This window comes from Lynx canadensis, chromosome C1, assembly GCF_007474595.2.
Source record: "Lynx canadensis isolate LIC74 chromosome C1, mLynCan4.pri.v2, whole genome shotgun sequence".
Taxonomy (NCBI): domain Eukaryota; kingdom Metazoa; phylum Chordata; class Mammalia; order Carnivora; family Felidae; genus Lynx; species Lynx canadensis.
This window is the reverse complement of record NC_044310.1, coordinates 186,530,126-186,551,003: the sequence shown is the minus strand read 5'-3', so window position 1 is coordinate 186,551,003 and position 20,878 is coordinate 186,530,126. Positions and strand designations below refer to the sequence as shown.

Sequence of the window (20,878 nt, the reverse complement as noted above, 5' to 3'; positions counted from 1 at the left end):
CAACTGTTTGCCATGCCGGGGTCCGTTACTCCTAACTAGAATGGAAATGAGGTGTATTTACAGAGAAAATATTCTTAAGATGCCAGAGAACACAAAACAGATTTTTGAAGTAATAGGCTGCAGTCTGTAATGGGTCACACAATAGGTTTACCTCTAAGTCAAGTGTTTAAGCACAGCCTTCGAAATTTTAACTAAAAAAGAAAAAAAAAAAGGTTAAAACTTTTTTCCCTTCAGTATTGTAAAATGGTCACACAGACCAGAAACTCCTGAAATGGAACAGCTCAACTGTATCTGATAACTTTGTAACACCCCAAATTCACTGTATACACTTAATGCATAGTTCCCAAGCCTGCACTAATACAACCATAAACATTCTGATCATAGTTTGAACAAGGTCTTGTTCCCTCTAGACCGTCTACAAAACAAAGGACTTGGCAGATTTTTTACTAGTGTTTCCTCTAGGGCACTACAAACAGTTGAGCTTTTAATTTATGTAAGGTTTTTAAAAGTTACTAAATTGACAGTGACTGAGTGCATCTGTAAAGTATCCTCATCCTTTTTTCAATTATTGGGAGAGAGGAGACTATAATTCTAAACAAAAAAATATAAATGCATGGAAATCAAAAAGGTTGGATTTGATATGGCTGCTAATTGCCCAGTTAAAACGGGGAGGGGGGGGGAAGTAGGGAAGGAAAGAGGGTTGGGAAACCTTTCTGATCCACACCAAGTTTCGTAGTTATGTATAACTGTATGGGTAAGACTGGGTTTAGGTCAGGGGTGCCTGGGTGGCCCAGTTGGTCAAGAGGCTGACTCTTCATTTTCAGGTCAGGTCATGATCTCACGGTTTGTGAGATTGAGCCCCACGTCAGGCTCAACGCGTGGACAATGTGGAGCCTGCTTGAGATCCTCTCCCTCTCTCAAAATAAATAAAAATAAAACATTAAAAAAAAAAAAAAGATTGGGTTTAGCTCATATCCACTGCAATTCGTTTTTAAACAGAAGCCAATTATAAATTCATTATTTTGAAGTCAAAAGTACTTATCGCATCTACTAGAGTCCACCTAAATAAAGCCCACTGAACAACCTATTATTTAATTATATTTTAAACCTTTAGGCCTCAGTAAGCTGATAAACAGAAACACTTTATATCAATACTAAAGGACTACTTACTACTTTACATAAAAAAATCATAGCAAGGCAATTTACCAGAACTCTCACAAATGCTTTACCTATTTTACATGGCACCTGTAAATAGCATCTGAGGAAAATTTTTACAAAGGTCATTCAGTAGTCCAATACTGCACACTAAAATTTTGGCATCTGTTACACTTAAAGCCAACCAACAGTTCTGTCATTTCCTGAATCTCCTATAGTTTCATCAGTAAAATTTCAATACCATTATCTAAGCGTTATGCCTAGCAACTTTAATTATAAACTGCTACACAGGGTTTTAATTCATTTTTATAGATTAGAATTCCAAATGATTCTACTTATGATACAGTTACAATCAACAATCTGTTAAAATCTTCAAAACCAATGGGAAATGATTAAAATACTGCCTCAGGATATGGATACACATAAAGATATATCTGCCAATGAAAACGTTTATCTTTAGGTCCCCTCCCCTTTAAAAAGATACATTAGGTCACAATAGGGGTGATACCACCCGAGAAGGGCTCCCCCCCAATCACCCTTATTCTTTTTCATGTACAACGCAGATACATCTCTTAGTCACACGCATTTCCTCTCCCCACCATCACTATGCTATGTCAAAATTTCCTGTGGCATTTTTGTATTTGGAGTTTTCGTAAGAACAAACAAATATCTCTAGGATAATACTCCCAGAATAATTAAGAAACTTAGGATCAGCTCTAAACATTTAATTATGGCACTTAAAAGACGACTTATCCTTGGAAACTGACACCAAGTTAGGAAAATCAGCTAACATTATCCAATTATAATTACAAGTACAATTTTAATATCTAGATTAAGCAGTAAATATTTGAGGCCATAGGTGGGCATTGGCAGCCAAGTTCCAAAATTCCACTTATAATTCAAAATAAAAATCTGTAGTCTTTAGGAAGCATTCCCTTTCTTTATACTATCACAGGTGACTTATCCATTTACTATAACATTGTAGTAAGTAAATACTACTTTGTCATTATGAAGAAAAAAACTATGATCAGACAAAGATCATAATGTAGTTCTGGAAGACTACACACTCTTTCACTATACACAGTATATAATAAAATAGGGTACACTTTGTACGACAGTAACATGCAATGGTTTGGCTATAGAAATATTAATGTAGTTTCCGCTACACTGGAATTCTGTGTGGGTGTTACAGTTAGGGAATCACAGGATGAAAAGGACGATTATTAAATGCTTGCACAGTAGAGACGTTGTCTGAACGCATAACGTACAGCTATTCCTAGGTATAAACATGGAATACACCAAAAAAAAAAACAACAAAAAACTAAAGAAGACTGACCTATAACCTAGGCGTAGGATGGACTTTATTATTTTTGAAAAAAAGTCTTTTGAGGACTACAAATTACAAAGTAAAAGCAGATCACTATGTAGAAACCTAGTGAATACATTTTGCCTGTGCATTAAAACTATCAAAGTTATTCCTTTAACAATTTCACCCCATTCATAATGGTATCAGTTATGTTCTTCATAAGGTCACTACACCTTTACTTCAAATTATATTACACATATTCCCTCAAGATGAACTTTTAAACACCGAATTCTTGGCTCCTAAGAACGGCACCTTTGAAAGGGGCAATTTCCATTCAGTCTGGTGGCATCATTCTAAGTTGGTTTCTTTTCCCAACAAAAAAAAACCCTTTCAAAATGTTCACTTTATTAATATGAAGTCTCTCCACCAAAGTGGTGGTCATTTTGTTTTCTAATGACTTCATATATATATATATCATATATATATATATATATATATATATATATATCATATATATATGGGTAGCAGCAAGAAAAGAAAGATGGAAATTAAAAGGCAGCCATTGAAATAAATGGATCAATTGTATATAAGAGATATTTGGCTCATGGCAATTTAAAAAGATGGAAACTAGGGTATGTTAATAGCCAGATGCTTGAGTTATTTAAAAGGATGTCAAGAGAATGAAGTTGATCCAACATGATCAAGTGGGAATGTATCATCATTGCACTTCATTCTTTACAACAAATACTCTAAGGCAAGAGGAAATGAGTTACATTTAGAGTCTCAGAACATGCTGACCACTTAATATTTAACAACTTCCTGGGATTTGATAGTCACTTTCTTTACTCATACTATTTTTATTTTTTTAAAAAAGTAATCTCTGCACCCAATGTGAGGCTCGAATCCATGGTGAGATTAAGATTCACATGCTCTCTTCTAACTGAGCCAGGTAGGCACTCACATTATTTTATGAGTCCCTTTCCTTTCAATCTAAGTGCATGACAAGCGTAAAATACTTTAAATGACAAGATTTTTCTAAGGTACATTTGAAAATGGCTGTATGAAAAGAATATCCATTGGTTTTGCCTGGAAAGATACAAACTGAATGCAAAAGTTTTTAATGAGAACAAGCTCAACTTTCTTCTTCCCACCACCTCTGTCATACACAATTTCCCAAACAACTCACTTTCAAGCTTGTTCTCCATGGCTTTACTAAAGAATAAAAACCAGAGAGCAAACAATTGAGCTCAAGGACATCCAGGGTTAAAAATGCAAGAAAATACCAACATGCAAGCAACGGTCCAAATACTCAAGATTCATGTTAATGAATTCAATTACTGTATATGAGATTTTCATTGATGAGCAGGGCTTTGGGCATACCAAATTATCACACAAATCATTGCCTTTTGAGACTTTGGATACTTTTACAGTTTAATTTGCAAACAGAATTTTTATAACAAATTATTTTTAACCAAATCATATCTTGAAAACTGTTTATATAGAAAACCCAGGGAATAAAGTGAACTGTTCATTGTGGAAGGCCTTAAATTACATTATTACAGTAGAAAATACAGGAGGTAGAAGAGAACTGAAAAGACTAATGCAACATTAGATTCAAATCTATAGCTCCTGTAGCTACTTAAAACATGGTTTTAGAAACTAAACCCAACATTTCCAGTAACCATAGAAACATTTAAAATAAAATTTGCCATGAAAGCCCTTATATCATGCTTGATATAGGGAGGTAGGAAGATGTAAGAACCAGGACACATGAGACATGACATTTTATCTACAACTCCTGTTTGCTTTACTGAGGGTGTAGTTTCAAAATTCAGTCACCTTCTTCAGCTTCAGACTCAGATTCTAGAAAAGGGGAAAAGATGCAGTCAAGCATTATATAATAAAAGAAAACAAAAGTCCCCATTTATAACTTTGAAGATTTTTAATATAATTAAGATATATTATTAATAATCCCCCACTTATGAGGATATTCACAAGCCTTCATTTATAAATCTCAAAATTCATGAATATTAAAGTCTCAATCTTTTCAATTTTCCTCCTCAGAATGTCTAATGGCCACGCCATCAAAATACTTCAATATTTAAAGTCAAGCTCTCCCTACCTGCCTTAAAGTAAATGAGTATTTGCAGATCTGTCAGAAATGAATGAAAGTCTGTATTCAAGGTACAAAATGGTATATGAATAAAAAAAGGTGGCATATACAATGGCCACATTAAAATTAGTTCTGCAAACAAACTGCACCAAGTAAAAGACTTACCTTCTTCAGCATTTTTGAGCCACTCTACAAACTTTTTCATTTGCTCAAGGAAGACACTTTTCCCCTTTGCAACATGAGCATCTTTATACCACTTCAGAATGGGCTCTTCACTCAGGACTTCAGCTAGAAAGAGAGTCATCATTACATCTGGGAGTTTTTCAGGCAGAGTCAGATGCCACGTAAGGTACAGATGTGTGCATGGTAAAAAATAGCCTACTGAAGTCAAGTAAAAACAATAATTGTATTCAGAACACTCAACTGGTTTCTTCAATTTTTAAAGAAAAATAGAAAAGATAAAATGAGAAACCTACATAAAGAAATGTTTTGTCAACTTCTTGCCAACATAGGAATCTACAGCTAGGAAAAACACTCACTAAACCAGTGACTTTCTCAACTGAAGGCAACTTTACATACCCCATCCCCGTGCTGGGACATCTGACAATGTTTAGAGACATTCTTGATTGTTACACTGAGGAGAAATGCTACTCAACAGTCTATAAGGCACAGGATTGTTACGAACAAGAGTTAAATGGTGCAAAATATCTGGAATACCAAGGTTCAGAAACCTTGTGATTAAGTAATCAGTGATACTTGATCAATAATTCATTAAACTCAGCAGGTTAAGCATCTGACTCTTGGTTTCGGCTCAGGTCATGATCTCATAGGTTCTGAGCTTAAGCTGATAGCGTGGAGCTTGGTTGGGATCCTCCCAGCTTGCATGCGTGTGCACACTCTCTCTCTCCCTTAAAAAAAAAAAAAAACAACAAAAAACACCAAAACCCAAAAAACAAAAAAACAGGGGTGCCTGGGTGGCTCAGTCTGTTGAGTGTCCAACTTTGGCTCAGGTCATCACCTCAGTTTTTGAGTTCAAGCTGTGCATTTGGCTCACTGCTTTCAGCACAGAATCCACTTCAGATTCTCTGTTCCTCTATCTCTGCCTCTCGCCCACTCACGAGCATGCTCTCAAAAACAGATGTTTAAAAACACCCAAACATTATTAACAACGATAGTAATCTACATATATTGCAATGGGCTCTCTCCCAACAAAGTCCTTATCTTTATTAACCACTTTAGATCAGTTTTCTGAAATAGGGATCACAGAAAAGGGAATAATAACTGAAATAGAAGGTTTTACCAGAGCATTTTGAACTGATCTTGAAGGACAAGATGGCTAATGGGGTAGAGTGAAGAAGGGAAGTCAAACTGTCATGGGCCAAAGACTACAGAGATGTGAAGAGTGTGTCTGGGGAAGAGAACTGGTAGAGAACAGGAGACAAAGTTTGAGGCCACACCAAGAAGGTTTTAGATTTTAACTTATTAATAAGGTTTAAAGATGTTTTGGATATTAATACACTAAAAAGCACCCAATTCAATTAGAGACAATTCAGTCCTATGATTAGGGTAAAATATTTTATGGAGCTAATGTTCAGACTCACTGAAATTATTAGAGGAGTATTTTAGGATTTTTATTAAATGTATTCACAAAATCCAAAATTTAAATTACCTTTATAAAAAAGCACCACTATTTTCTGGAAGGCTTTCATGAAATGAATGTTGTCATAGCAATACTCCTGAATCTTCAGTAACAGAGTCAGCTCAGACTGACCTTGAGTAGTAAAGGCAGCAAGTAGAGGGCTGTATTGCTTTTAAAGGGAAAAGAGAAAAAATGTAGTCACTTCTTATAATGACCAGCCATTTCAAAATTCCTAAAATACAGAACATAACAGATCTTTCAAAATCACTGTAAATTATATTCTACGTAATGGAAACTTAAATTAAGCAGAAGGCTCTCTAAGCAACTAAGCCAACCAAGCTATACTGTCTGCACCAAGGATTCCAGACAACTGTCAATACAATGTTAATATTTTAGAGAATAAATAAGGAATGCTCATATTTTCCAATACTCCCTCAAAAGCAAACAACAAATTTCAGGCCAATGCTATTTTTAAACATGTATTTGTTTTTAAACTGTGAGCCAAAGAAAGGTGAAGTCAGACTTACCTTCAAGTGCTTGATGGCTTGCTCCGCTACAAGCTCCTCCTTTTTGTTCCATTCCACAGTGCTCATTACGCTGGACCAGACTATTCCAATGACAACGGGTTCTGGGATGTTGTTTTTTTTCATCTCCTCCTTGACATACAAAATTATCTGCAAAAAGAATCCCAATTTAGTAAATCAGTTTTGATATGTATACTCTATGCATCAATCTTAGACCTTTTACAAAAACATAAAAACACAACTGGCAATGGAACCACACGTGTACCACATATAATCAGAGAACTTTTAGAACTGGAAGGGATGGACCTCTAGTCCAAGCCTTAATTTACACACAGGCAAACCAGCTGGAAAAGGATGGAGATGGAAACATAAAACCTATTCACTGGCTTAAACCCTACAAAATCCCCAAGCCCTATAATTTCTGGGCACTAGTAAAGCATTAAATGTGAAAAAGGCTAATGAAAAGCCCCAGCACATAATTCAACAGCCACTAATTAAAACTCACTCTGGTGAAATACCTTAAAGCTTCTCAAGTGAATAAAAAATCATAGAGATGGCTTATTTTTTCCAAAATTTTATTTAAGTTCTAGTTAGTTCGTAAAGATGGTTTAAACAAAAATATCTTACATCCTTAAATGGATCACCACGGGACATCTGTTCTTGAAGTTCTTTCTGGAGTTCCTTTCGAGCTCCTATGGTTTGTTGATTCCGAACATATTCTGAAAGTTCTTTCAAGCCTGCCTCAGTAAAATACTTCGTGAAGTGTTCAACACTTTGTTTATTGGCAGGAAAAAGTTCCTGAAAGGAGAATTTAATCTGGTCAAGTGGTCTTTAAATCGTATCAATAAAAAACCACTTCTTTTCACAGATTAGAAATGAGAAAGTTCCCTTGTTACACTTTAAGTGTTGCCAAGAAGGGGAAGAATGAAAAAAGTTACAAACCATCAGTCTGTTATCCATGCTGACTTTCCGAAGACTTGCAGCTACTGCATTTATGTCTTTTTCATTTATCCATGATTTAAAGAGCTTTACAGCAAAAGCTGCTGAAACCCCTGTAGAACAAAAGAGCTTACTTAGCAGAAACAAGTGGATTTCAACCATTCTATCTCCCCATTTCAACCACAGACTTACTCCCTTTACCCCCAAACTTCCCTCTGCCACTAAGCTGCTTACCATTTCACTCCAATTTCTCTATTGTCTCATTTGCTAGTTAGGTACTTTTAGTTATTAAACTGCTTTCTAATGTGTAAAATGAGTGTAACAGTTCTTACACTTGACAGGGCTGTTGTGGGAAATAGGGCACATTAAGCACTCAGTAGTCTAGTTTTAAAAACGTTTTGTTTTTATTTTAACAGAATTATTTAACTATGAAAATTACATCAGGCAACTTATTTTCTTTTTGGCTTGACATTTTCCCTAAAGTCACTTTCTCTGACTTTCCCAAGTCTCCCAATTGGAATTAATCTTTCTGGGTTTCCCTGGCATTTCTCTTTTTAAGTTATAACCACATCTGATATATACCTAAAGATAGCCAAAGGTATATATTAAATATCTAATGAGTTTTATTTTATTAAATTTAAAGATAGTTAAAAAACTAAGACTATTACACAAATCAAATCTATGTAAGTTATATCCTAGTTTTTATATCAGTACATCGTATCCTCACCTTCACACAACTAAAGACAATTCTTTACTAAAGGCTGATTACCTTCTTTAACCAAATTCTCATTATAAAGGCTATTAAGAATGGATGCATTAAGTGTTCCATTAGCCAGAAGAACACCAGTCAACATAGCCAGCTTGTTCCTCTCCGACTCTGAAAAACCCTTTAAGAACAGCAGCAGCTATAAAAGTAAATAGTTAAAGGTTAAAAGAGCAACTGTATTATATAAAGAGACATAGTAAAGCAACCTATACTGATTAAAAGTGTGGGCTCTGGGGTCTAACCATCCAAGTTTTAGTCTCAGTTATAGTAACATTAGCTGAGTGATCCTGAGCAAGTTACTTATCCTCTGTGCCTCAGTTTCCTCACATATATATATGTGGATAATAAAACTTGCCTCACAGGGTTTCTGTATTACATGAGTTAATAATTAGAACAGGTTGAAACCTGATGTTACTATTAACATTACTACATTTTTTCATCTACCTATATACAGACTATCTAAGACTTCAATAGCAAGTATGCTAAATTTCTTTCTCAATCTGCTTAGCTCTGATCTTACTGTATCTTTTGAACAAACCTCATTTTGGTCTTTAGTTTTTTGCCACTTGTTTGGACACAAAGCTAGGAAACACTGTGTAGCAAATTAAACTAAATGACACACCCCCAAATCACATTTCAATGACAGTCTACCTAAATACCTAAAATCCTCTCAAATCTGTGGCAAAATTAAGATTTAATGTTCCCCTCTTTGACCCCAACCTTCTGTATCCACAAAGCATACTGTTGTTCATACCTTTTTTACCTCATCTTCAAAACCTTTCTCCAGGTATTTGTAGCGCCTGATTAACTTGTTAAAAACCTATGAAGAACAGTAATAGAATTTAATAACTTGATATCTACAGATGCCAGATTCCTAAAAGATCTGAGTATCTCATAGTATCTTTAGAGCATCAAAGAAGGGAAACTTCCACTGGATATAAGAATTTACAAGCTATTTAAAAAGCCCACTTGGGAAGAATCTGTCAACTCTCAAAACTTACAATGTAACACTTTAATAGCCACCCACGATAGATTTTTATTGCCAGATATTAAAGCAAGGACTATTTATTGCTTAAATACAAGTCATTTACCCATCTGTAGGATTATTAACAGAATAAGATCAGAGAATATAGTTCTACTTTCCCAAAGACAGGTAACAAATTGCTAGGTTAGGAGCACTTGAATTCTTTGCTTACAATAACACAAACTATGTATGAAACCTTTGAATGAAATTCTGACTGGTAAGCTAATCTGCCTATTAACTCATTCATCTTTAAAAAGTTACAGGCAGGGGCGCCTGGGTGGCTCAGTCGGTTAAGCGTCCGACTTCGGCTCAGGTCATGATCTCACAGTTCGTGGGTTCAAGCCCCGCGTCGGGCTCTGTGCTGACAGCTCAGAGCCTGGAGCCTGGTTCAGATTCTGTGTCTCCCTCTCTCTCTGCCCCTCCCCTGCTCATGCTCTGTCTCAAAAATAAATAAACATTAAAAAAAATTAAAAATAAAATAAAATAAAAAGTTACAGGCAGAAATAATTGAATGAAATGACAAGGAAATGATTTTCCTTTTCAGTTTGAGGGTTTTCCTTAAAAATGGATTAATTCCAAAGGGACAAACAGGAAAATAATTCAATCTTTTCTACTTTGTTTTCCTCAACACATTTGAAATTTCTAGTTCATTAATATTACACCAAAAAGTATCTCTAAATCTTCAGTTCAGATTCCTTCAACTTTCTATTTGCAACCTCTTAAAAGCAGACTACTCCTATTCAGACGGATAATAGCTAACTGAAATAAATATATAGTTTCATTTACCTGAGCAAATGCTTGCATGGTTTCTAGGTCTTCTTGTGCTGCGAACACACAGACATCTGTACGCATCATGTCATCTGCCAGTGTACCACCTGGGGCTAAGGTATATTTTACAAAAAATTTGCAGTGACCTTCATTTAAAATTAGTAATTATTTCAATCTTACTTTCTGGAAGGATTCTCATTATAAAATAAAATGATACAAATTCTAAAAGATGATCTGAGAACAAAGTCACTATCTCAAAAGCAACATGGTTGGTTGGTGAATAAAGTGAAACAACTTGAGAGAATAACCCCCTTCAGCAACCCAGTTAAACTCACTGCATTAACCATTCAACAGTACCAAATCTGTCACTCAAGTGGAGATGTTTTAAGTTGCTTTTGATAACGTAACTTTCCATACAGAAAACAACCATTCAAGCTTCCTAAGAGGCTGGGCCATAAAAACTTACAAGTTAGTCTTTATCTTTCATATACATTTGTAAGTATTTATGGATAAAGTGAGTCTGATATACACTTTGAAATATGGGGGAGGGGGATGAAGTCAGGGGGAACACAGCCAGACTAAGACTGTTAACAATTAAGTAGGGTAACAGCCAAGAAGTTCATTTTACTATTCTCTTTAGGATATATTTGAAAATTTCCTTAGTAAAGGTTTAAGAAAGGATTTTAAAAGATTTAGGGTTAGTATTGTAAGTAGAAAATGGTATTTCTTACTACAAACTGCTAATATAATGGAATATATCAGAACATATGAACGTTAAGTTCCTTGGTTCCACCACTGAGTAATTATTTGACTGCATGTAAGTTACTGAAGCCTTTTAAGCCTCCATTCTGCAGGCTTACAAATAAGAGTTCTGATTCTATCAGCTTGGCCCTGAGCATCAATATCATATCACTGTGAAAACATTTTGAAATGTCTTAAAGAGCTATGGAAATGAAATTATCACCATTCTTTTAAGACATCCTGAGCTGGTGAGGGTGGAGGTGGAAGTTAGAGCAGTGCTGTGCAACAGAAACATAATGTGAGCCACATGATGTAATTTTATATCTTCTAGTAACTTCATTAAAAATATTAAAAACAGGGACACCTGGGTGGCTCAGTTAAGTGCCCAACTTTTGATTCCGGCTCAGGTCATGATCTTGCAGTTTTAAGAGCCCCACGTGTGTCAGGGCTCTCTGCTGGGCGTGGAGCCTACTTAAGAGTTCCTCAGAGGGTGCCTAGGGTGGCTCAGTCAGTTAAGCGTCCAACTCTTGATTTTGGCTCAGGTCATGATCTCACACTTCATGAGTTTGAGCCCCACACTGGGTTCTGTGCAGAGCCTGCTTGGGATTCTCTCACTCTGTGCCCCGCCCCCCAAAAGATAAATAAACATTAAGAAAACCTGTAAACTGTCTTAGTTATTCCTTATAAAAAAATGAGTTTCTCTGCCCCTCTCCCTGGCTCAGGCTCTTTCTCTCCCCGCCCCACCCCGCCCAAAAAAAAAAAAAAAAAGGTGCAATTTTAATATACTCTAATCCAACATATCAAAAATATTGATTCTAACATTTCAGTATTCAAAATATTATTGACATGTCTTACATTCTTTTTTATATCAAGTCTTTAAAATTCAATGTATATTTGACACTTATAGGACATCTCAATTTAGATTAGCCACACTCTAAGTGATTGTGGCTAATGTACTGAAGAATGTAGGATTAGTCCTCAGGCATACAGAAGTAGTATTTCATAAGACTACATAAGAGGCTAAGATTTCTCCATTAATGGAGAGTGTTCAAACACAGTTTGGAAAAATTACTGATTGGGGATGTAGTAGGGATGTACATATCAGAAAAGTCATCTCCAAATGTTATGATTTTCTAACAGATTTCAACTATAAAGCTAGACAGAGCAAGATAATTTGCTAAACTACTATGACCTGGGGGCGGGGGGAATGGAAAAATCCTAAGAAAGTAAAAAAGCCAAAAACAAAGCCACCCCAATTTGACAGGTTTGTCAAATAGTCCATGTTCTGGATTCCACATAATCTCTATACATCACATTTCCCACAAAACCCAGACACTTACCCAGCATTCCGCCAGCCACCAGAATGTCAAAGAGTGTTTCTGCATATCGGCGGTAATCAAGTTTTGCTCCAGAAGCATCAAGAAACTTTGCTACTGCTTCCAAATCAGTACCAGTTTCAGTTAAGCCTTGAATAATACAGTCTTGAAACTGAGTAGGGTCAAACCTCTCTTTTTCATCTGGGGGGAAAACCCCACAACATTTAGTTTTAAAAGGCTTACCAAAATGCCATGAAACCACCACCTTATGAAAGTGTAACTACTGAATAAGTTAACCACATGTATCACAATCTCATTTATTTCAACACCTGAAAAAAACAAAACACAAAGCTTACCCAAGACCTGCAATGCAAGCAGACACAATAAAAGACTACACATATCCTCTGCAAATGCAAGGCATGACTGCCTAGTCACAAGAATTGTGTGGCTTTTCTCCTACTATTTTTTTCACACAAGTCTCATAAATGATGAGTTAAATGAGCTAGTGTGTTCCTACTGCCAGGAGGCAATTTCTACTCCAAATGCTCTCCTATTGCCTCTGGGCTCTTCTGAAATTTAGGACATCCTCTAAACTTCAGGTAAATTTTCTTCTTGAGTGAAATTCTGTCTAAATGCTGGAGCTCTTGATTCTTTTCTTTAAATGCCCATAACACTTTATGTTTGTTTGTTTGTTTTAAATCATTCATTTGGTACTTAACAGTGCTTTAGGGACATACCCAGCTTTGTTGACTTCCCTATCTAGGTTAGATGCCACCTTAATTTTCACACAGCCCTAGAGTGACCAACTCCTCCCTGTCTGCCCAAGACTTTGTGTTAGCACTGAAAAGCCTAGGTCCTGGGAACTGTCTTCAGTCCCAGGCAAACTGGGATGATTGTTCATGCTACCCAGGACCCCACCATGAGGAACTAGGAGGGCATGAGTTATCTCAATGTGGAACTGGGGAAGTGACACCTCTTCCTGATGCTAATAACAATAAAATGACTTGGTATCACCACATCCTCAAGGGGATACAGACTTTTCCCTATTACTGCTAAATTGCTCAGTTTCCAACTGCTCTTCCTCCTCTTGAGAAAATTTATTTAGCAGGTTAAATCTAAATAAATCTGAAAAGACTAGAATCAAATCACTGTTTAGTCTCCCCACTACAAGAGGACAGTCTATGATCAGGGATTACAAAAGATTATGTAATATATATCTCAAAGTGTCTGTTACCCAGTGTAGAAAAAAACAATTTATAACCCGTAGCTGACCCAGTTCTATTTCCTCAAAATCTCCTGTAAAATAAGGTCAATATGGCTTTTGAACAATAACACTGAAAAATCCTGGTGGAAGTATTAAGCCCAATACAAAATATATCTGAGACCACACCCCACTTAACTTTGTGTCACCAATAAGTGCTTTGCTACAGAATATTCACCTAACTACCCACTAATAGAGAGAAGCAGTTAACAGAATTCTAGTACTTGCCTGTGAGAAATATTTAATTTCAAAAGACATTACAGTGTGAACTCTGTTCCATAATTAGCTACCATGTGTAAAGTCTGGTTTTTCTCTCAGAAATCTTCACAAAGTTTGGGAAAAACCAGCAATTGCATTAGGAGCTTGCTTTCATAAATTAACTTTTCCCCTCAAGCAAGTCTGCTTAAATAAAATTTAGCTAGTGAAAATGCACTCCATACTTAAAAAAAAAAAAAAGGTACTTTATCCTCACAATAAAAAGACCATTCACTAACCTTAGAGATATATATGTTGATACTAAAAACTAAAGGCTTAGAAAAGCAGTAAAAATACTAAGGGTATATCTGAAATGGCAGTCAACTAGAAATTCAACTTCCTTTCTGATATTTTCTCTCAAAAGATTTACTATTAAGCAATTGCCTGGCAGAAAAACCAAGATATCAAAGTTGTTCTGGAAGTTTGGAGAGAGACTTTAAAACATATTTACCTCTTTTTCTGGTTTTAAAACGCTGGCCTGATAGCGTTGGCTTTTGCTGCTTTTGATTATTCATAAAAGACACCCTAAGAAAAGGAAAATAAAGCCTTAAAAATATCAGTGCCATAACATTTCGTTCTAAAAACAAAGCATCAAACCTTGGTGTAGTCACAATATAAATGAAATATAACACTTTCAGCCTGGCAGTACCTGGGGCAGACACCAAGAATTAATGTAACTTCAAATCCTGCATTTCTCCCTACAAGAAACTCTGAAGATGTACGGTGAAGTACACTTTTAAAAGACCTTATAGCAGCACCATAGGGACTAGGGGCAAATCACCCATCATAAACATAATTGTTTGGTTTCCTCCTCGTTCCTCTTTGAATTCGCCTGCATATTCCACTACTTCTAAGCACCACAGAAGTCTAAGCGAGATTGCCACCATTGCCGCGAGGTATCCAAAACGTATACGTCAATTTTCAGACACCGTCAAAGGGTGAATCCTTTCTACCGTGGGCCTATGAGCAGCACCACCCTATGAAGTTGTGCCCGTGACTGCAGCGGCCGCTTGCACCACTCCAGCCTGCAAAATGAACTGAGAGCCGGCCTAGCCTCCTTTGCCCCGTACCCTGCAATCCAAGTCTCCTCCCCGAGCACGTGTCTCCCTATCCACACCCTTCCTGTGCCTGCCGCTCGAACGAGATAACCCACCCCCCACCCAGAACCCCCTCGGCCCCTGCGGGGCGCCGCAGGGGCGAGCTCTCGGCCCGCAGCCCCTTCTCCACTGACCCCGTTGCCGGTGGTGGCGGCCGCCGCAACGAGCGGACCACAGGCGCCGAGGCGCTTCGCGCCGGGGGCCCCGCCGCCCCGTACATCCGCCCGCCCTCCAGCGAAAGCAGCGGTGGTGGAGGCGGCCGCAGAGGTGGTGGCTGCTCCCCCGCCCCTCCCGCCAGAACCCCCCACGCGTACATCACCCAACAGAGGCCGCAGCGGCTTTGTTACCCAGGCCAGGCCGCTGGGGGGAGGGGGGGTCCCTCGGTCTCTGGCGCCGCAGCGCACCCCCGGGCCCCACGTCCCGGTCCGGGCCGCAGACCCTCGACCTCCCTGCTGAGGTGGCGGCAGTGGCCCTCGAATCCAGGCCCCGGATCCGGCCTGGCCTCAGGCGGCGGCTCAGACCCATTCAAGCCGGGCCACACCAGACCTACCGGCCCCCACCACCCTGCCCTGTCTGGCGACTGAGGGCCACAACCTCGTCCCGGGACAGGCGAGCGTCGCGCCTCACCGACTTTAAGGCGAAGAGAAAAGAGCCAGAAATCCCCGATGTGGCAGCAACTGCGGCGGTGACTCCTCTGCGACCGGAACTAACGCGAGGAGGAGGGAAGAGGTGTCACCCCCGCCCCGGCCGGCCTCCTATCGCGAGATTTCTTCCTCAAGCGTCCTCCCCGCGTCCCCTAGACGAGGCCTTGAGGCTCCGCCTTTTCCATTCCTTGGGATTCGGGGTGGGAAAGTAGGAAAGGACAGGGAGAAGGGTTTTCAAGTCTTCTTTGTTCCTTTATTGGGTTCAAGGTTTTGCGGAAACTTATCCTATCCTAGCCTGTCTTTCTTCCTTCTCTGCCCCTTGCGGCCTCGTAGCACACGGAGGGGTTAGAAGAACAAATACCCCGCCCCCCATCCCCGCCAATCCTGAAGAATTTGGATACGGCCGCCCGGAGTCCCTCCCAGTAGACCCCCCCCCCCCGCCGGAAGTCGAAGCCTGAGTAGTTGGTGCACTCGGGCCCTTTCTAGGGCGGTGGCTGAGCTTGGCCAAGGGTCCTTAGCTGACCTCCGCTCCCGTTGGGGTTGGTAGAACTCGCTCAGGCTAGTCCGAAGCGGGGCGACTTTGCTTTGTGGTGCTGCTGGCTGGCTGGGGTCGTGCACTGCCTCTCTTAGGAGGTTGGGAGATCCAGATGGAAGGTTCAGAAGAAAATTCTGCCCTCCAACTGTGGCCGCTACTCCTTGCAGCGGTCTTTTGTCGTTTTCTCCTGAGTGTGGTCCTTGCGGGGACCTGGAGAGCCTCAGAATCCCTTGGAGGACTTTTTAAAACACAGATTGCTGGGTCTAACCCGCACAATTATGTAGATCTGTTGTAGGACTCAAAAATGTGCTTTTCTAACAAGTTCCCTCTGATGCTGATGATGCTGGTCTAGGGACTACACTTTTGAGAACCACTGAATTAGAGGATGTATCATCAGAGAGTTGAGGGACAAGGTAACGCGTGTGAAAAGCACTGTGGGCATTAAAACTGCAGAGATGCACAATGTCTCCAAGATCTAGCCTCATGTTTTTATTCTGTTTGTATCTTAGTTTGTTTGCCTCTCCATTGTTATTATCCTTCTACCAAAAAATCCCACCCAAACCCTAAAAACAGGGTCTGTTGCTACAGTCATCTTCCCTGCACTCTGCTTCTCTCCCTTATGAAACATTTTTGGTAAATCAGTTTATATTAGTTGATTTATTTAACTATCTGACCTCTGCTGCCTTCCCCTCTCAACATCGTGGACAATTACTTTCTCAGAGTTCTTCCTCAGAATTATTGCCAAATCCAGTGATCCTCATCTTCCTTTCCTCCTCTGAGCATTTAGAACATTACCCATCTCCTTAAAAACTTCGTTCCAATTATCCTGGTTACCTCCCTGGATAGTCCTTTGCAATTGCTGTTCCTCTTTCCTGTGCTCATTCCTTTTATCTTATTCCACCTTGCTTTCTTACCTTATACATTCGTAGGGATTTAACTTTGATTTTTTTATTTTTTAAATTAAAAAAAAAAAGTTTGTTTTTGAGAGAGAGCATGCATGAGCAGGGGAGGGGCAGAGAGAGAGGGAGACAGAATCCAAAGCAGGCTACAGGCTCCTAGCTGTCTGCACAGAGCCCAACACGGGGCTAGAACCCACAAACAGTGAGATCATGACCTGAGCTGGTCAGACACTTAACTGACTAAGCTACCCAGGTGCCCCTGGATTTAACTTAAAAAAATTTTTTTTCTAATGTTTATTTTGGAGACAGAGACAGAGCATGAACAGGGGAGGGGCAGAGAGAGAGGGAGACACAGAATCTGAAACAGGCTCCAGGCTGTGAGCTGTCAGCACAGAGCCTGATGCGGGGCTCGAACCCACGAACTGTGAGTTCATGACTTGAACCGAAGTTAGACGCTTAACCAACTGAGCCACCCAGGTGCCCTGGAGTTAACTTTTAAAAGAATGCCAAATGCTATTGAATCATTACATATTTGTCAAGGCTCTCTATCCTTCTAGGCTGAGGGAATGACAGTGGGAAGGTCCTGAGGTAGGAAAAACCTGACCTGTTGGAGGAACTGAAAGGGGCTAGTGTGACTGGATCTTGGTGGGAGATGGGAGGACTATGGGGAGTGCAGAGAAGTGGCAAGAGTCAGATTCCTCAGTGTAAGCCTTTTCCCCAAGGCCTATCTGGTAGCTCCACTAAATGCCAAACTAAACACTCTTTGTACCCTTACCCCTAAACTGTTTTTCTCACTTCTGAAGTTCTGTTAAAGGCACAATGTTTTACTAATAAGAATAGTTACTGTTATGTGGCAGATATATGTGTCATGTATTCTTCTAAGCACTCCACCTTATTTAATCCTCAGAACTACCCTATGATTGGGGCACCTGGGTGGCTCAGTCAATTAAGCATCTGACTTCAGCTCAGGTCATGATCTCTTGGTTCATGAGTTTGAGCCCCACATCAGGCTCTATGCTGACAGCTCAGAGCCTGGAGCCTACTTTAGATTCTGTGTCTCCTTCTCTCTCTGCTCCTCCCCTGCTCATGCTCTGTCTCTCTTTCAGAAAAATAAATACATTAAAAAAAAAAAAAACCTACCCTATGATCTAGACTCCATCATTAGCCCCATTTAATAGATGGGAAGACTGAGGCATAGAGAGGTCAAGTAACTTACCCAAGGTCATATAACTAGTAAATGGAAGAGCTTAATTTGAACCCAGGCATTCTGGCTGCACTACTGTAGCATTACTGTCTTGCCACCAAGATCTTATTTATCCATTCAACAAATAGTTGCTGAACTAAAGACCACTAGAGACACAGAGGTAACAAGTTAGACCTCTGACCTCACAAAGCTTATCTTCTATATTTGTCACGTTTCTCAACTCAATCATCTTTTTCCAGTAATATCTTCATTTAGGCCTCTATTACCCCTAAGTAACTGGGGCTTTTGCAATAACTTCCTAACTGTGCTATCCCTTTCTCCACTCTTCTAGAATAATCTTCCCAGATGCCACCTGAATCATATCTCTTCACTATTTACATGCTGTGGTTTGTACTCCAGATCACCCAGGGATAGTTCTGACCAATGTTTTTCACCTTTACTTCCCATCACACTGGTGGTTCTTAACCTGTAATTGCCATCCATCGTGGGATGTAGCAAGCATTTTTGACTAATAACTATATTAAATTTAGCAAGTGATTTCCTTTAAAAAGTAAAGCAGATGGAAGATTATCTATTATAAGATCATTCTCACTCATTTGCATGCTGATATATGTTCCTGGAAGTGAGAGAGGGAGGGGGTCATTTGGAATTGTATATGGCAGGCAGCCTAGTTTACCTATGCCCTTGGGAAATGTTTATAAACTGTATCTCGAGCAGAAAAGTTTCCAAACACCTGAACTCTATGCTTTAATCAGACTGAGATGTCCTTTCCTCATTCTTTACTATCAAAATCCCATTTATTATTTCAAGGCTTATCTCAAATACTACCCTTCCCTTAAGCCTTTCTTAATCACTGCAGCTGATGTAAACATATTCCTTTTCTGAACTTTGCACTTTGTGCTTTCTGATATTCAATCTACTTTTGTATTTGCAGTTGTCTTTTATTCTATACTGAAATTCTTTATGGCAATGGCAATTTCTTACTCATTTTAGTAGTGCCTCACTGTATAGCAAGCATCATGCTTTAGTAAGTATGGGATGGGTTTGGTATAGGTAGTACTTCTCATGGAGGAGACCTGACCATGGAGGAGAAAGAAAGGTGAGAAGGAATTTCAAGCTGGTTTTCTTTTAGGGATGCTGAAATACAGACATTTATTTTTATTTATTTTTTAAAATATTTATTTATTTTTGAGAGAGAGAGAGAGAGAGAGAGAGAGAGAGAGAGAGAGTGTGTGTGTGTGTGTGTGTGCGCAAGTGGGGGAGGGACAGGGAGAGACGGGGACAGATGATCTGAAGTGGGCCCTGTGCTGAGAGCAGAAAGCCTGATGTGGGGCTTGAACCCACAAACTGTGAGATTATGACCTGAGCCAAAATTGGACCCTCAACTTAACCGACTGAGCCACCCAAGTGCCCTGGAGTATAGATATTTAAAGGAGAATCTAGTCCCTGGGTGTTTTTGAGATTTCACATGAGTCACTTAACCTCTCTGTAAAATGTGAGTACTGATGCTTTACATGATAAAGACCCTTCGAAAGCTCATAACTGGGGTTCCATATCTTTCAGTAGATTTGTTATTTGTCCTTAAACTGAATGTAGTTCCTAACAGTGTACTGCATGCCTACTTGATAAATGCTGTACTAGTGTAACAATTTAAGGAGCTTAAAGTGTTAAGTTTAAGGAGCTTAAGGTTAATGAGCTCAAGGAGAGGAGGGATAAATCAGATCTTTGAGGAAATGCCTCATAAGACAAGGCCCAAGTCTGCCTTAAATTGCCTTTTGTTTTGTTAGTGCTGTGCAGGACTTTGTTATTTAGACTTTCTGTGCTCAGTTAAGAATCCTGTAATGGCTAACCTTGCAAACTCCAGCATGTCAATAACAAAGTTTTGGGTAAAATGTCAGCAACATTCAGGACAATGTCTTACGATAGAAGTATTTTGAAACTTTTTTTCATCATTAGGCCAAATTCGGTTCCCTACTTAACCCCTTTCTCCCTTCCTTCCTTCCTTCCTTCCTTCCTTCCTTCCTTCCTTCCTTCCTTCCTTCCTTCCTTCCTTCCTTCCTTCCTTCCTTCCTTCCTTCCTCTCTCTCCGTCCCTTCCTCTCTTCCTTCCTTCGTTTCTTTCAGCTCCATGCCCAACATGGGGCTCAAACTCAGGACCAAGAGTCACATGCCCTACTGACTGAACCAGCCCGGCATCCTTGGGTTCCCTACTTTATAATTTTTTTAATTTATATTATTATTTTTTAATGTTTATTTATTTTTGAGAGAGGGAGAGAGAGAGGGAGACAGAGCATGAGCAGGGGGAGGGCAGAGAGAGAGGGAGACACAGAATCTGAAGCAGGCTCCAGGCTCTGAGCCCATGGGCTTGAACTCATGAACCACAATATCATGACCTGAGCCAAAGTTGGACACTTAACCAGCTACCCAGGCACCCCCCTGGGTTCCCTATTTTATTTTATTTTATTTTTTTCAAAATATGAAATTTATTGTCAAATTGGTTTCCATACAACACCCAGTGCTCATCCCAAAAGGTGCCCTCCTCAATACCCATCACCCACCCTCCCCTCCCTGCCACCCCCCATCAACCCTCAGTTTGTTCTCAGTTTTTAAGAGTCTCTTATGCTTTGGCTCTCTCCCACTCTAACCTCTTTTTTTTTTTTTCCTTCCCCTCCCCATGGGTTTCTGTTAAGTTT

General features: G+C 39.4%; 1 protein-coding gene across 4 annotated transcripts; it reads right to left on the bottom strand.

Moving 5' to 3' along the window:
- Positions 1-2,350: 2,350 nt before the first annotated feature.
- BZW1 (basic leucine zipper and W2 domains 1) lies at positions 2,351-15,628 on the bottom strand. 4 transcript variants are annotated; one of them, XM_030324041.1, is made up of 12 exons: positions 15,532-15,628; positions 14,259-14,332; positions 12,316-12,492; positions 10,253-10,347; positions 9,197-9,262; positions 8,446-8,581; positions 7,680-7,789; positions 7,365-7,535; positions 6,741-6,887; positions 6,244-6,382; positions 4,740-4,862; positions 2,351-4,324 (listed from the first exon to the last, which is right to left on the bottom strand). In XM_030324041.1, exons 2-12 carry the CDS (start codon positions 14,320-14,322, stop codon positions 4,293-4,295), a joined length of 1,260 nt encoding a protein of 419 aa, XP_030179901.1. In that variant the 5' UTR covers positions 14,323-14,332; positions 15,532-15,628; the 3' UTR covers positions 2,351-4,292. The 4 variants fall into 4 exon arrangements, with proteins under 4 accessions (XP_030179901.1, XP_030179902.1, XP_030179903.1 ...); XM_030324042.1 differs by having other exon boundaries at positions 15,536-15,619; XM_030324043.1 differs by having other exon boundaries at positions 15,499-15,562.
- Positions 15,629-20,878: the final 5,250 nt, after the last annotated feature.